Here is a 17359-nt window from a genome sequence, read left to right on the forward strand (position 1 = left end):
CTTGTTTATAAGGATTGAGAATTATTATAATGTGGAGATCACTGAAAATGTTATTTTCCATTTTTATTGGAAGCACTCTTCAGCCTAGCCTCCTACATATTAAACGAACTTTCGTTTCGCCTTCAACTACTCCATCCACTTCTCAATTTGTTCATTTTAAAATAACATGTATGAAACAAACAGAAAAAAAAATAAATAAATTGGAGAAGAAGCAAAATATTATAACACATGTACAATTTGTGTCAAGGCTGTTAATTTTTTGTTCATTCGTTCGTTCGTTTGTTTGTATTCTGATGCACATATTGCGTATACGTACACGTACGTATGGTCGTAAATATCTAGATATGTGTTTGTATGTAAATGTGTGTGTGTTTTTGAGTGTGTATGAGCAAGTAAGCCTTTATTGTTGTTGATGTTGTTGTCGTTGTTGTTGTTGTATTTGTTATTGTGATTACGTTGTGCACAGTGGACGTCATTCGCATAAATTATTAAGGTCATCATCTGCCACCACCCACCTACCAACACCACATTCTATTCGAACACATACTCACATACATGTCTCTATTGTTGTTAAAAACTCTCTCGCATACACACATTCAACTTTAGCAGAAAAAAAAACCAAGAAATAACATTGCACTTCTCACACATACTTACATGCATACATTACATTCATACATACCTACACACACAATTTTATTTCTTTTATTGTATTTGTTTCAGTTTTTGTTTTTTTTTCCTTTAACTACAGGTTGTGTTTAATTTTTATTTCCTTCGTATTTTTTTTTATCAAGATCTTCAAAGTCGTTTTCATGTTGAACAAAAAAAAATCTGTAGAATAAAGAAAAAACTTGTTTAAATTTACGTATAAATCATGTGCTTTAAATGCTTTTCAAAATGTCTCGTCATTTAAATTTATATGTATAAAAAATAAAATATGTTTTTAAATAATATTTCATTTCACTTTAAAGGGACTGGAGTAGAATCAATGGTACATGGTACGGGTAAATAAAATCTAATTAATATGCAGCAACTATTTTAATACAATTTTATTGAAAATTATTTTAAATTGTTGAACTACAACCAAATATTTAATTTTAACAGTTTTTATATGGAATAATAATATAGAATAATCAAATTGCCAATCTATTAAAGGTCACTGAGCTAAACTGATGATTTTATTTTGCGTTGGATATTTATATAATAATGACCATAAATTACGATTTATATTTTATTATTGAATCAAAAAGTACATGTATGAAATACCACATCGGACAAATGTTCTAAAATATTTACTTGGATAACACATATATACATGCAATCTTTTGTCGATTTTTTTCATGACAATGTGATATTTTTGGCATAGACCTTTAACTTCATATCTAGGGGACCAATCCTGATTACTAATGTGAGAGATTATAAATTTACTCACAGAAAGAATTCTGTTATCATGTCGCGATTGCCAGAACAAATCTTTTGGGCTACTTCCCTTATGTTTGTTGTCCAAGAAATCCTTTGCATGCAATTAAAAAATTAATACCAATTTACAAGTTTTGCAAAGAAAAGAAGTAAAATAACACAAAACAAACGTTTCAAAATGATTTATAATAAAATAAAACTTATTTTTACAAATTGTTGTTCGCGTACTTTTTTGGGTTATTTTTCAGGCTGAGAGTAATTTATTTTTACTCTCTAAAATAAAGTTACTGGATATTTTTTACTCGAAAGTACGCAAACACACCTAATATGTGATTTTGCAAAAAACATAAATTTTTCAACAATTCGCAATTTACAAAGAACGGAATTTTTTAAAAAATTTATAAATTTTTCAATAAACTTTTTAAAATTTACCAATTTTACCAAAAAACTACAAACTGTTAATTCCGAAATTTAAACAGAACATTTCTTCGTAATTCTGTTACTTTTTCGATCCAACTCAGCACTGCATTACTTCTTATTCATCATATTCATTCTAAGTTGTGTCTCAGTAAAAATAAACTTTTTCATTGTGATTTTTTTATTGCCCACAGGCTATTACTCTTTTCATGAAATTTCCCTTGACCTTTTTACAGAGATGTGGCTGCATCTTACCGATGACTCCTAGGGCCTCGGAATTGAGCTCAGTTTCTGGCTTTTTCTCATAAACCCGATATTTTACAAAACCCCAAAGAAAAAATCGCTTGCCGCATTTCGTGATTTTTGTAGCCAGTTTACATCAAAATTTCTTGAGATAAATTGTTCAGGAAATCGTTGCTGCAATAAATCGATTGTTGCATGTGCGGTGTGGCACCGACTTTCTGAAATCACAGTTGAGGTCACAATAACTCTGTTATCATGTTCCTGTAACGAATGCCGTTCACAGTAACTGCAATTTCGGCCTCATCTGAGGCCCAATCACGCCACCTGACCAAAATTCTCACCAGACAATTGCTTGTTGTGGGTGCATTTTTCATGGATTGCATGAGGATTTTCTGAGCCCCAAATCGACAATTTTGTGTCCACACTCGTTGTGGCTGAATATTACATTTTTCGAAAAATTTTCACTGACTTCACTTTGCTCCATATCCATTGAACAAATTACCTTCGCTTTCCATGGTCTGCTAAATTGCTTACGCATGAAGGTTGAGGTCTGTCAAAATTCGAAGCGTAGTGCTTCGTAAAATTTGAAGTTGTTGAAAACGATGCCGAATTTATATTTGCGGGTTTTCGACGACACTCTTACAGCAGCATTGTTTTCAAGAGACAGAAAGTAACGTGACGAACATCAGTATTACACTCCATAACCGACCCATTATCTTCAAATCATTTGACCACTCTTCGAATGGTGTTGCAATTTATCGACTGAAAATTCCTCGATGTTTGCGAGCTTAACTTTCCAATTTTTTGTAATAAATTTTCATGTTCTTCTTTCGTAATAATCGAAAAAAACATATTTCAGATTGCCACTTGCACAAATAAAAATGATACTAAATTCAAAAATGCACTCTAACTGAGATACCCTTTATAATTTTTTAAAAATTAATTAAAATATGTTATTGTCGGTAAATAAAAGTGAAAGGATGGTACCAGTTATTAAGATCAATCACAATTGAAATTGTTTATCTCTCACCAGTTTCTGAAATTCAGTGGGCCCTCAAAAAATTATGTCATCAGTTTTTGGCCAACAGCTAATACCGACTTGGTGATACCGCTTTACTTTATATGGCAATAATATAGCTAAGAGTCCGCCAAATAAATTTAGTTAAACTTTTTTTCCAAAAAATAGCTTTTTCGTGCACTTTTGTTGAAAAAATATAGGAAGACAATTTTTTTACTTTTTTTAGAATAACTTTTTCACTAACAATATTTAGCAAAGTTGTAGCTACGGTAAAGTTTAACAACTCTTGAGAACATATCAATGCATTCTGAACGTGTCCAGTTACTCTAAATAGCTTTGTACCTTAAAAATTTTAGATTTTTACTATTATTTGACTATAAAAAAAAGATTTGTTATTAAAAAAGTATGTTCGAGTGTATACTTCTCTATTGTGCTGCAATAACGAAGAAAGGGCAAATCATTATCCATATGATCCGGGCCCATCGCTATACCCAATAAAAAAAATTGCTTACCAAAATGAACAAACTGAGGGTTTTACTACCATTTGGTAGTAAAGTCGAACCTATACTGTGCATATAATAAAGTCATTCAGCCACCATTTATATACAGTGCCATCTTTATTCGAGTAGCCTGGATTGTTCTTAACGGACATAACTAGAATACTCGATTTCTAGAGTTTTCAATGTTAGTGTTAACAGATTAAACATTTATTGTTGCCATACTTACAAACAATACTAATAATTGCAAGCTATCAACATTGTTGATAAATAGAAGTTACATTTTTGGGTGATATACCATAGAATAAATGGAATATATTTAGATTTGTACTGAACTGTGTATACAAATACTGAGTATTATAAAGTTTTATTTCCTTACATGAAAAACTTTGCTAATAGAACTTAGTACGACTAAATTTGTCTTTAAGTTTCCTATTTAACTTCCACTTTCATAATAAATTATGAATCTTTTACAGAAATTTTTACTTGATTTCAATATTATTTTGTACATTTAAAACATACATTCATTGTTCTTTCTACTGCTGACATCTTCCCAGCAACTTTACATTTTTCTGTTCAACATATACTTTTTTAACAACTGAATGTTATTACCAACAACAAACTGCAATTCAACAAAAAACACCCTGTACAAAAAACCATAAAAAAGGAATAAAAAAAAATTCGTTACAAAAGTACTATAAGAAAAACAAACTGAAGCGAAACAAGAACCAACAAGCACCCAAAAAAAAAGTAACCAATTAAGGACAACCAAAAAGCACAAGGAAAATTAGCATACTTTTAGGAGACATGCACACGCATAACTGCAACACTACACAGGCTTACACTATTACACTGCACACATACCTACATTTACACTTAAAAGAGACACACTGGCCCATTGCACTCACTCACTTGCATACATACAAATGCAAATATTGTTTTACGTCTGTATGTGTCTGTTTGTGTAGAGCCAAAGTAACAATTTTATATGTAAAACGAATGAATGAAAAAATGTCAAGCAAATAACTGCAGTGCAGTAAAAACAAATACATGAGAAAAAAAAATACACACACACAAAAAAACGAAACATTTTAAATAAAGGACACTATAAAAAAAATGTAATTTACCACGAAAGAAAAACTTAACAAGAACAACAACAATAACAATGGCAAATTGTACAAACAAAATGGGACACAATTTTTTTTATTAAAACTATTTCTTTTAAAACAGAGGTTTAAAGAATTTCGTTTAAGTTTTTGTAATAGGGACGAAACGAAAAATTTCAATAATAAAAAAAATTATTTTTGAAACTGTACTCTTCATATTTTTAAATAGATGCGAGTAAAATACTTGAAGTAAAACTGTAAATAACTTTAGGACTTTTAGTCAGATTTTACCATTCTAATCTTAGATTTTACAGTTTTTTCTAGAAGTTCGTTAGCTTACACTTAGCAAAAGTATATTTCATACAAGACATCCTCCATTTTAAAAAGGTTTTCCTTAAATACGAGCCATTGTACAATTATAAATATATCGTAAGTCCATTTTGCATGAAAATACACAATTTGATATATTGTGGTACGGAAAAGTGTACATTTAGTGGTTCGCAAACGTGCAATTATTATCACATTCAAATGGAGTTGACTAAATATATAATAGCGTCAAACTTGTTATACCAACCATCAAAAAAGATGGGCACATAAGCATATCTGTCTCAGATCCACACTAGTACATCTATTCTGAGTCCTCATAAGATTCTACTACGATCTAGCTATGTCCGTCCGTAAGTCCGTCTATCTGCTTGTTGAAAATGCGATAGGGCCCAAACGAAAGGAGCAAGCTGGCTGAAATTTGCCACATTTACTCTCTGTGGACAAGGTTTGTTTGGTACATTGGGTGTATGAATTAAATATGCGGGATTTTTTAAAATTGTTAATTTTTATTTTGAACAACTTGTACAATATACATTTATCGAAAGTATTGGCCATTGTTAGCTATGAACCTTTCTCATATTTCTGGCAAAATATGGATTCCGAGCCAAAAAAACTGCTCCTCTATTGATGAAAGGAACGAATCAAGCCAATATCGGATACTTTGTTCCAAAGTGAAGCATATCCCACGCAGAGAAAACAGATTCGTAGTAGCAACAGAATTTGTTGCCAATCGAATGATTGTGTCGTATTGACAGAATTTTACGGTTGTGTCTACGAAATTTTAGAAATGGTAAAAAAAGTTTGGTTGCTTCAACCGAAATTCAACTGACTTTCTGTTAACAGAACCGAAAAACTCTATGTGTGCAACCGAATCATTCGATTGACAAAAAATTCGGTTGCTACTACGAATCTGTTTTCTCTGTGCAGAGAGTGCATTCTGTATCCATCGAAACAAATAGTAGTCCCAACCACTTTTTCTAAATAGTTTTTAAAAGGTATTGCAACATATGGCATAGCGTTGTCATGATGGAAAATTACGGTTTCATGTCTGGCTACATATTCTAGGTGTTTTTCTTCCTATGCGTACTTCAAACGAATCAGTTTCTTTCAGTATAGGTTCTCTGTAATGGTCTGCTCACCAGCTCGTTATAGATAGGACACTTTTGCTCACACCCAATACAGAGAATTACCTTAGCGCCATGAATATTTGTCTTTGGTGTCGATTCGGCTGGTTTGCCGGGCTTCACGTACGATCTGTTACGATTCGGGTTATAGTAATGGAACCATTTTTCAATCCGTGGAATGATTGGTCTCAAAAATGATTTTCTTTTATAGCGTTCAAGGAGCATTTCGGCATGCAACATTGACTTTCAAGGTCTCTCGACTTTAATTCGTATGGTACCTAACTTCACTGCATTTGGATGAATTCTGCTTTGAAATTGCTGCTTCAGTAGCTCCCAATGATTTAGCAAGTTCTTGTTAAGTTTAGCATAGGGATGACAATCCCGAAAATCCCGGGATTTTTGTATCAAATTTATTTTAATTCAATGCATTAGTTTTTGCTTTGTTATATTTATACCCTACACCACCATAGTGGGGAGGGTATAATGCGTTTGTGCAGATGTTTGTAACGCCCACAAATATTAGTCTAACACCCACCTTAAAGTATACATATCGACTTAGAATCACTTTCTGAGTCAATGCCCGTCCGTCCATTCGTCTGGTTGGCTGGCTGTCCATGCAAACCTTGTGCGCAGAGTACAGGTCCAGTCGTAATTCAGCTCTGGGTGGAGAAAGAGCTCGCGCGTCATTGTCATTATCGCTTAAGGGCAATCAGGCCGTCCCTTTTTCGAGAGTTTTGCGGCTCACTCTCGCATTGGATAATGATTGGCTTCGTCTAACTGTACCGCGTTACAATTTCTCGAAGTTTGCATTGTCCACATGCCATCGTTTTTGGTTTTCATAACCTAACTTTTTAATAAATGATTTAAAGTTCCAGCTTCCTATATGAAGATATAGGTCGACTGGGAACTAAAATCAACGTGGGATAACCTGGCAATTTGAGAGTTTTTCAACTCCGCCAACCAAATTTAAAATTCAAAAAAAAAAAAGAGTACAGGTCGCAATTTTGGAGATATTTTGATCGAATTTGGTATATACTATTTTTTCGGCCCAAGAATGACGCTTATTGAAACTGGCTGAAATCGGTCCACTATTTCACCTAGACCCCATACAAATGTCCTTCCGAAATAGGACTTTATTGGTGATAAATGTTTAATTTATATATGTATCTCCACAAATTCCGCTCCAAATAAGTTTTATATATACAAAATTCATGTCACCAAATTTTGTTACGATCGGTCCATAATTAGCCATAGCTCCCATATAGACGCGCTTCCGAAAATCACTTTAACGTGCATAAATCGCTTCAAAATGCTTATATATACACAATATTCAACATAGTTAACTTTAATATAGACATAAATCACAAGACCTAATTTCATGGTGATCGGTCCATAATTGTCATAGCTCCCATATAAGGCCCACTTCCGAAAATCACTCAAAAATATAAATTATTGAAATTTTAAAAGAAAAATGTTTTTGCTCTTTTACTTAGTTTTACTTAAATATATTAACGAAATAAATAGTTTTTATTGTTGAATTTGATGTTTTTTGACGTTTAACTAAAATCCCAAAGTCCAGAATAATCCGGAAATGCCGAAAAATGCCGGGATCCTGGGATTTACATTTCCAAAATCCCGAATCAAGAGATTTTTAAAACCCTTAAACTTTTGGCTGGCCTGAGTTATCGTTGTTTTCTATACCAAAATCACTACTTTTGTTATCTCTACACGCAGAGAAAAAATATAGTTGGGCATGGTTACTGTAACCATTTCAATATTTTTACAAGTTTTTTAACTATATTATAGTCACAGTAACCATTTACATGATTGTGGTAACCATAATATGGTTCATTTGAGATTCACATGATTGTATCAACCATATATATAGTTACAGTACACAAATATATGTTTGTGACAACCACTCATATGATGAACGACTATGTTGCACTCGGCTTAAGGCTTATCATAATCAGAGAACAACATATTATGATAAAATTATTCATCATAAATATGGTTGCCACAAACATATATTTGTTTACTTTTACCATATATATGGTTGATACAATCATCTGAATCATAAATTAACGATATTATGGTTACCACAATCATGTAAATAGTTACTGTGTCTATAATATTGTTAAAAATCTTGTAACACTATTTAAATGGTTACAGTAAACATGCCCAATTATATTTTTTCTCTCCGTGTAGCACGTTGAAACCGATGAAGCATATTCACAATAAGCTTTAGTAAGCATCAGTGTGCTTCAGCGGCAACAAAATTCAGTGGTACAAAATTCGACATTTTCGAAGCAAAATAAACTTTATTGTTTCCACTATAATGTTCAATAACTCCCAGTTTTAATTCATAAACCCAGTAAATATTGATGGTAACTATAGAAGATTCGGCATGGGCGAATATTAAACTCTAACTTGTTTTATTTATTGGTTTATTCATTAATTTGCAACAAGAAAACATAAATCATAATCTGTTTAAGGAAATAATTGATCATTTTCATTATTTCCATTACTGATATCGAAAATGTTGCTCCATTTTGTTTGTGTTAATATTTATCTTCAATTAAATTCAAAATGTATCAGCAACAAGTTTTATAGAATTTGGTATTCGAGGGAAATTTTCTTTAGAAATTTATTTTGTATCTCAAAACAACAGGCTTTTGTGTAAAATCAATTATCTAAAAAATTATTTGGTTTCATACAATTGAGGCCTTCCTAATGCCTATAACTAGGTTAATTATTAAAAATTGTTATTATTTTCTTAGAAAACTAAAATAAATCACTTTCTCCCTGCAAAAATATATAAAACTTTGTATAAATCGCACACACACACGCACACTTTCTACTGTAGAAAAAAAAAAGAAAAATATTGAAATTTTCTTTATTTTTTGCACTTACTTTTCTCAAGCACAAATACTACAATTTGTTCATAAGTATTTTTTTTCTTTATACCTCTTATTATTTTAACTTTTATTTAAATTTTTAATTTCTTTCATTTTCTTTTCAAATCTAAACTTTTATTGTTTTTACGTTACAAAAAAAAAACGTTTTAAGTTACCGTACCAAAAAAAAATGTTGTTTTATTATTTTCTGTTTTTTTTTTATTTATTTGCAGACCTTTTAGCCTATTTTGACATTTATTTTCATACCGATTCAAATGGATCGATTGTTTATTCACCGCCTAAATTAAAATTAAAAGGTACTGATTTCATTTTTGTTGTTGTTTCTTTGTTTATTCTATAATATTTTTCTTATTTTATGTTTTAATTAAAAAAATATGTATACATATATTATTTAAATATGTTGTACCTTTTTTTGCCTTTTAATTGTCATCATGAAAAGTTTTTCTACAGTAATTAAGTTTAATACTACAAACATACAACTACAACATTAACATCTAACTATATTCATGTTAATAGAAAATAGAAAGTCAAAAGTGTGTTTATTTTATAAAAAGAAACTCATAAAATATAGTCATAAAAATGCTCGTATATTGTAAGGTATTTATAGTATATTTTAAAAATTTCTTACAAATCCAAAAAGTACTTACTGCACAGAGGGTACTGTTTAAAAATCCTATAAATTTTAAAGGTCATTTTCAAAACAATCTAAAAAATGTTGCCTTGACATGCAAACCAACCATTGTCATAATTTTCCGTAATTTTTCTCTTTAGTTTTTGTTTTTCTAGCAGAGCTGTGCAAAATGTATTTAAGTGGTGGGTGTGGGATATGATAATTTTAACACTGCTTTGGTGTTTAGCCAAAATTAGTTTAGTTTTTTTGCTGTAGGCATCAGCAAAGTAAAAAACAATATTTGTTTAAGGCTGAAATACTAAGCTCATACATGGACAGCATTTTTTGCAAAGTCTCAAGCAAGGGACAAGTAGGATTCAAACAAATAATCTTAAATTTAGCTTGTATGATTCGAGAGAGACACTGCTTTTAGAGAAACAAGAAATCTTTGAAAGACAATAGACAAACGATTAATTATAACAACATTGTTCATTAAATATGTTCCAGTAAAAATATATAAATTTTTGGAGCACCTAATAATGCGTTTCTTAGATAATGTATTAAAATATACGATAAGTTGGAAAAAAAAAACAAAACATTAACGATACCAAAATCATGTCTTCTGCAACGGAGTGAGACACATTTCTTGATCAACAAACAATATTTTAGAATTTTGGACGACAACAATCCACATGAGATCCAAGAGCATCCAAATCATTCCGAAAAAGTTACTGTTTGGTGTGGAATTTGGCATGGCGGCGTCAGTGGTACATGATGTCCAAGACATAGTTTGATAATAATAACTTCTTTTGGCTCGAATTGGATGATATGGATCCCAGAGACATGTAGTGTTTCAACAGGCCGGCACTAGGTGCTACGCAGCACAAGTCATATTGGACATTCTGCACAAGCGATTTTAAGGCATTATGTGAACTGGCCACTGAGATCGTGCAGTTTGACACCGTTACACTTTTTCTTGTGAGCTTTTCTTAAGCCAAAAGAATATGGCATCGATCAAATTCAGCCTAATTTATGTGCCTTTCAAACGAATAATGTTAGGGGAATAAAAATAATAACTTCTTGTTTGGGAATAGTAGGCTTAGTGGGAAGGGTATAAAGATCACATCCTGATCACTTTGTGCTTTTTATTGCAGCACAATTTTATGTGATTGCTTGGATTCAGCATTTGGCGTACTAGTTACTATCATGGGGCAGGAAAAACAATCTGCGGGTTAATCCAGCGAAGACTGAAATGGTTATTTTACCGGAATATATAAAATTTCGGAAAACACAAGGTTGAATCATACCATTCTTGAACTTTCTTCGGAAGCCAAATATGTACCATGGCTTAATTTTTAGTTTCCAGCTATCGTGGAAACATAATGCTAAGAGTCGATTTCGAAAGATAGTTTTGAAAGATTTTGCGTTTCAAGGCATATATTGTGCACTGTATCCATAGGACTTAGTCTGACCTAATACGAAACATAAGGGGGTTTTTTGTACGAAACATTGAAGCGGTTTTTATCTCAAGACACAACCAGAAGTTGTAGATTTTTTTTCAAAATTGGCTCTTTTTTGCTCAAAAGAAAGCTTAATTCATTTACTTTAAGAGCTTTTTGGTCCTTTAGTTAGATGCGAGTGGGATATCAATCAAAAAAATTATTTTTCAATTTGATTTTTTTTTATCAAGGCCCTCGCCCTAGAAACGCCCCTGGAAGGATCTAATGTGAGATCGACCTCAATTAAAGATCCCATCTTGAAAAAAAGTCAAACAAATTTTTGATTTTGAAAAAAAAAAATATTTTTTTTATTTGCAAAGTTCTTGACTGATCTTGTTACACAATTGTGTCTAAACTACAAATTTCATCGGAAGACATCGAATTCAAAAGATGTGTCACTTGAGATGAAGACTTAAAGGGCATTATATTTATGTCGAAACGTATAGCTTACCTACGCAACAACTATTGCAGAAATTGTCAGTATGAAGAAGAGGACTGATCATTACAAAATATTGCAGTTAGATTTATATACACACAGGACTACTTCCTACTTATCTTGCAACAATAAAATACATCTAAAGCAATGTAAGTTGTTGTTGTGTCAGCCATATAATTTGGGAGAGAGTAAATATTTTTAATATATTTTACTCTCAGCTGTTCATCCCCTAAACCATTTTAATCAACGCAGAGCACTACGGTAATCGTATTGTCAGTCATCTTGATCACTATACATACATATGTATTAAGCGAAACATTTTTTTTTCAGATATTACAAAATTACCAAACTGTTGCCTTCAAAATTTAGCTCCTTATAACATTCTACCTGATGATGATTGAGTGTTAATGAATGTAACAATATTGCTACTCCATATCGCCTGAGAAGTTCGTTGATACAGCTCTAAATCCAAAATTTAAATTTTTTTTTTTAAATTTAGTAAAATTAAAAAAAATCCCGTTCCTTTCAAAAATTTTATTTTATATTTTCCAACTTTATTTACAAATTTTGCAATAGAGTAACTTCGGGTATTGTGGACTATGCGTCTAATGTGGACCAGTGTCTTTTTTCAGAAACTATTGAAGGTATGATAAAACTGATTTGTCGTACATTTTACAATTTGTTTGAAACAACAATTACACATTTGCTTTCATGAGTTATTGATATGTTGACTTTTTATTCTTGTATTGAAATTAATGCGACAGCTCAACATTTTTTTCGGCTCAAGTAAGAAACAAAATTTGGTACAGTTACTTGGTAGAATTTAATGTTTGGTTGTTTTATATAGTTAAAGTGAACACGTAGTTTTGCATATATTTGGTAAGAATTTAAGCACATTTAGATTATTAGGTAAAAATAACTTTTTACCACTGTAACCGAAGTTCGTGTAATGTGGACCACTTAAATTACTTGATTATGTACTACTGGTCCATATTACCCGACAATAACTATGTACTTTGTAAGCAATCTATCTAAGCCACGAACGCGACTTTTTAGTTTGTATTAATAAAAATATATTGAAATTAAATTTTTTAATCATTCATGATTAGCTGGTTCATGAATTTTTTGTATAAAATACTAGTCCACATTAACCTCATATAGTGGTCCATATTACCCTCCAATTTTTTTAATGCTGATTTTTGGGTTCCTTACAATATTTTCACATAAATTTTTTATCCTTTAACGGAAAAAATATTCAACTGCACAAACCATTAGAGAATACATTAGCTAATTTATTGCTTCACAACTCTTTTAATATCCATATATATTGTGGCCAAAATTTAGAAAAAACAAAACGGTAGTCCACATTACCCGAAGTTACTCTAGTGTTGCTAGTAGTAATTTCTCAAAATCATAAGGTCTTCAGATCTAATGAACAATTTAGGGCAGTATCATAGATTTTAAAAGAAAAGTTTTGTTTGTCCATATACATTTTGAGAGGTCAAGCAAAAGGAAAAAAAAATTTGGAAGAAACTTGACCTCATTTAATTAAAAAAATACTTAAATTTAACCAATCCAACAAAAATCAATAAGTCTGTACAACTCTGCACTATACACAAGATTTTTTTTTGTTCGAATTGTAAGGATTATTACTGTGGTAATTTTTCAACAAAACAAATAATACACAACACCAACAACAGCAAATTTCTAAAAAGCTATAGCACTCATAAAATGCACAACAATTAAATTTAAATTTATATTTTTTTGCTGCCTTAAAACGCAAAAAAAGTAAAATAAAACTGCTCATTGTTTTTACTCAAAACACTTTGATAATTCCACATAAAATAAAAAAAAACAATATTTAAGTACCTAACCCACACAGGCTCGTAAACCTGGCCTTTAAAAAATGTGCTTTTTACAGTTTTGAATTGTTGTCGTGGTATATACTCGTATATATGAATGTATTTGTCAGTTTATTTTTACTGTTTACTACAGGTTTTTGTTGTTTTTTGTACTTTGACATTTTCTGTTGTTTTGCTAAGTAATAGTGTGGGATATATACAGAGCTATGAACGTACAACCAACTATATAGTACATATTTCCGGTGTTGTCCTTAATGCGCTTAAGTAATGTTTTATTTCCTTTCTCAATTTCTGTTTTGAATACAAGGATTCATTCTTGTTTTGTTTTTTTCTTTTTCATTTTATTATTTAAACACTACAAAAAGATGAGTATAAATATAAAAAAGGAATGAAAAAAAACAATAAGAAAATGTTTAGGGTTTTGTTTCCTTGAGACTAACCAAAAGGACCTCAAACTCTACTTAATGTTGTACGAGTACTAATACCTCCTTTCCCTCCCCCTGCTCGATCCAGTTTTGTTTATTTACCATACAAGTGTCTGTTTTGTTACCTTTAATGCGTTTGTGTTTTTCTAGTAACTTGTTTTTTTCCCTTTAGTTTTGTTCTCCTTATTTTCTATTATTTTTTTATGTTTGTGACCCTTATTCGTTTTATGTCTGTATTTATGTGAGTGTCCTTTGAAGTTATTTTGTTGCTTGCTGTTTTTTTTCTTTTTTTATTTTTTTACTGTCATAAATAACAATTGTACTTTTGACATTTTTTTCATGTTGTTTATTTCTTGTTTTTCTTTATTTTTCTCTTACCTTGGTTTTTTGTCCTGTGAGTCCTTTTTATGGGTTTTAATTTTATATTCTGTTTTTGTCCTTTTGTTTATTTTTGTTCTACATTGGTATGTGTAGTAGTTGTTGCTGCTGTCATGTCTAACACCTTAGCAGTTGTCGCTGCAAATCAGCGTTTTAGTTTTTTTTTGTTTTTTACGTTTTCTTTGTGCAGTCTTAAGGGTAGAATTTACAATGTTATCGACGTTTCGTCTTTAATTTATTTGAAAATAAATTGAATATTAAATATGTTTTATTTTCATTTAATTTTAGAAATGCTTTTAGAAAAAAAGAAACTAAATTTCAGAATTTTATTTATAATATAAATAAACTAATGCCTTCTAGTTTCCGAATCTTGTATACCCAGCATCAATATTTGACAACAAAATATTTTTCTGATATAAGGTTTATATGGAGGTAGGATTAATTGTGGACAGATCCCCAGAAAAGTTGGTAGAAAGATTTAGGTTCCTATAAATATTGTTTATGTAAAATTCAATCACAATTACACTGTCCAACAAATTGAGACTTTTTGGCTGCTCAAACAGTATTCCGAGAGGAAATTTGCATGTTGGCTAAGTGAAATCATGGGCCGATATTGCCCTTTTTCAATACCAAACAAAACTTATCAACAGATAGTACTTGTGGACAACTTCAGCCTCCTAGCTATTTTTGCTTGGGCCATATCGTATTTTACGGAGAGACATAGCTTTATGGTCTTAGAATATTATGAGGACAAAGGATATATATACTTTCTGGTTCTACGATGAATATTTCGATGCTACAATTGGAATGGCAATAAAAATTTCTTATATAAGTCCAACTTAACCGTTATAAGTAGGGTATTCAATTAATCGGGTTTCTGGTTTAATCGGTTAATCGAGCAAATAATTAATCGGGGTATAGATTTAATCGGTTAATTTTAAATTATTCGATTAACCGAATAATTTCTATTTAAATTTTAAAGTGAAAATAAAACCACGAATTTTCTGTACTTATTTAAGTATTTTATTATTAAAATGAACAAAAACATAAAAAATAAACGGAACATAACAATCCAACAATTTAAAAGTAAATAATATTCTTTAGTTTTAATAAAACTCGACTTGGAAAAAAAACTCTCTCGAAAAAACTAAAGTAAGGCATGACAAAGAATATCCAATATCTGAGTTATTTTTTTAGATTTTTCTAAGCATATAAAATCCTCCATTATAGCATTGAGGTCCTTTTTGGATTTTATAGATTTTAAATACATTTAATAATTTCGATAAGTTCTGATAAAAACTCATTTCAGTAGTGTTTCCAGTTTCGTTTATTATCATATTCTCATTCGACAGATACATGTCGATGGCTTAATATATAAATCGGGTTTTTTTACATATTTTGGTGGAAAAACTCAAGTATACCCCCCTTAAAAAATTCAGTTCTCTATGTTGAAGAATAACAGATTTACAGTATTTAAAAAAAAAACCCTAACTCATTTCAAAAATTGTTTGAAAGAAAAACCCCTAACTCAGTGTGTTGAATGCATATTTTTGGTTTATATTAAAACAAACAACTTTTCTAAAAGTATTTTTTGATATATTACAATTTTTTTGAGTTTTTTCCTTCTCCTGTAAAGTAAATAAAAGTTGAGATACGGACTTTCTATATTAAGCCATCGATGTAAATTAAATATGTCAGTTGTTATACTCACTGAACATGTTTCATGGATGTTCGAAAAAATGTGTAATGTTGTATTTGAATTAAAATGGAAAAATAAATACAAAAACAATATGTTAAAGTGCAAAAAAACAGAAATTTCGGTTAATCGGTTAATCGACACAAATTAATCGGTTTATTTGTTATTCGAAAATCGGTAATTTTGAATTATTCGAACAGTTAACCGACCAAATTTAATCGGTTAACCGATTAACGGTTAACCGATTGAATACCCTAGTTATAAGGTCTTCAAATTTACTTACGTTACCGAAAATACGTTAAAGAAAATATGTTTAAACCTATTGTAGTTGTTGTCATTTGAAATTAAATAACAGTCATAAAATATCAAAAATATCAACCTTAATAAATATCAACTTTAAAATACAAATTTTAAAAATTTTTACGTAAACAAAATTAAAAAAAAAATTTCAAAATTGTTTCGAAAATTTAAAAAAAAAATTGTTTTTCCAAAAATTTTTTTTGATGTTTTTTAAATTTTAAAAATTTTTTTTTTTTTTAATTTTTAAATTTTTTTTTTTAAAAGTTTGTTAGTGAAAAATATTTATGACAAAAAAATTAGTTTAAATAATATTTTCCCGATTTTGACCCATTGTAGGTCCACATTACTATAGTCTTACATACATCGTTGCAATGGACTTTGAAATATCTATCATTAGAGATTCATATTGTATATATTAATGACTAGATAAAAAATACGCCAAAAATCGAGGTTTTTTCCTTATATCTCAGCCATTTGTTGGACGAAATGGTGGAACATTTTTGAGTATCTTTGAATTTAATATGATCATAGAGATCCAAACTGGTAACTTCCGATGCCTTGGGGACAATTGTTGTTTCCAGCTACGTTTGCCTTTAATTGAAAATCATTAAATAGTAATAAAAATTATACAAAAAAGAAATGATTAAAAATTTTATGAATAATCACCCTGGTTACTTTTGACAGCGTTTTGTACTTTAACCCGACTTATAAAAGTATAAAATTCTGTCAAAAGTTATCAATTGTTATCGATTTCGGAGAAACACATACCATTTTTTGACTCAATATTGACGACGATGTCGACGACGCCAAGTAGAATAAGGGTGAATGACTCATTACTTTCAGAATTGTTTAGGTTCCCTGTATAGTGGTTTAGGTTCCCTGTAGTGTGGGTTTTATTCTCTGAGGTATTTCCAAAACTGGCTTCGCACAGTCAATATTTTTTACGTAGCTAGAATAGTATTTCTCTTCTAAGATTTTAAGGTTTTCAAACCGACTTCAACTAGATTCGATATTCTGCATAGAATACATTCACAAAAAATATATATATTTTAAAAATTCCACCATATTTTGTATGACATAGTTTTAG

The 17359-nt window shown here is 30.4% G+C and overlaps 1 protein-coding gene across 4 annotated transcripts in view; it reads left to right on the forward strand.

The window, feature by feature from the left end:
- Positions 1 to 17359, forward strand: part of tutl (turtle) — a 235531-nt gene that overhangs the window by 195856 nt on the left and 22316 nt on the right. For 2 of the 4 annotated variants that reach the window (XM_065500753.1, XM_065500751.1), the window contains one exon: positions 9279 to 9362. The exons of the other annotated variants lie outside the window; for them this stretch is intronic. In XM_065500753.1, the coding sequence (XP_065356825.1) occupies positions 9279 to 9362 (84 nt within the window). The remainder of the gene's footprint in view (positions 1 to 9278; positions 9363 to 17359) is intronic. 4 annotated transcript variants of the gene reach the window in all.

This window comes from Calliphora vicina, chromosome 2, assembly GCF_958450345.1.
Source record: "Calliphora vicina chromosome 2, idCalVici1.1, whole genome shotgun sequence".
NCBI classification, from domain to species: domain Eukaryota; kingdom Metazoa; phylum Arthropoda; class Insecta; order Diptera; family Calliphoridae; genus Calliphora; species Calliphora vicina.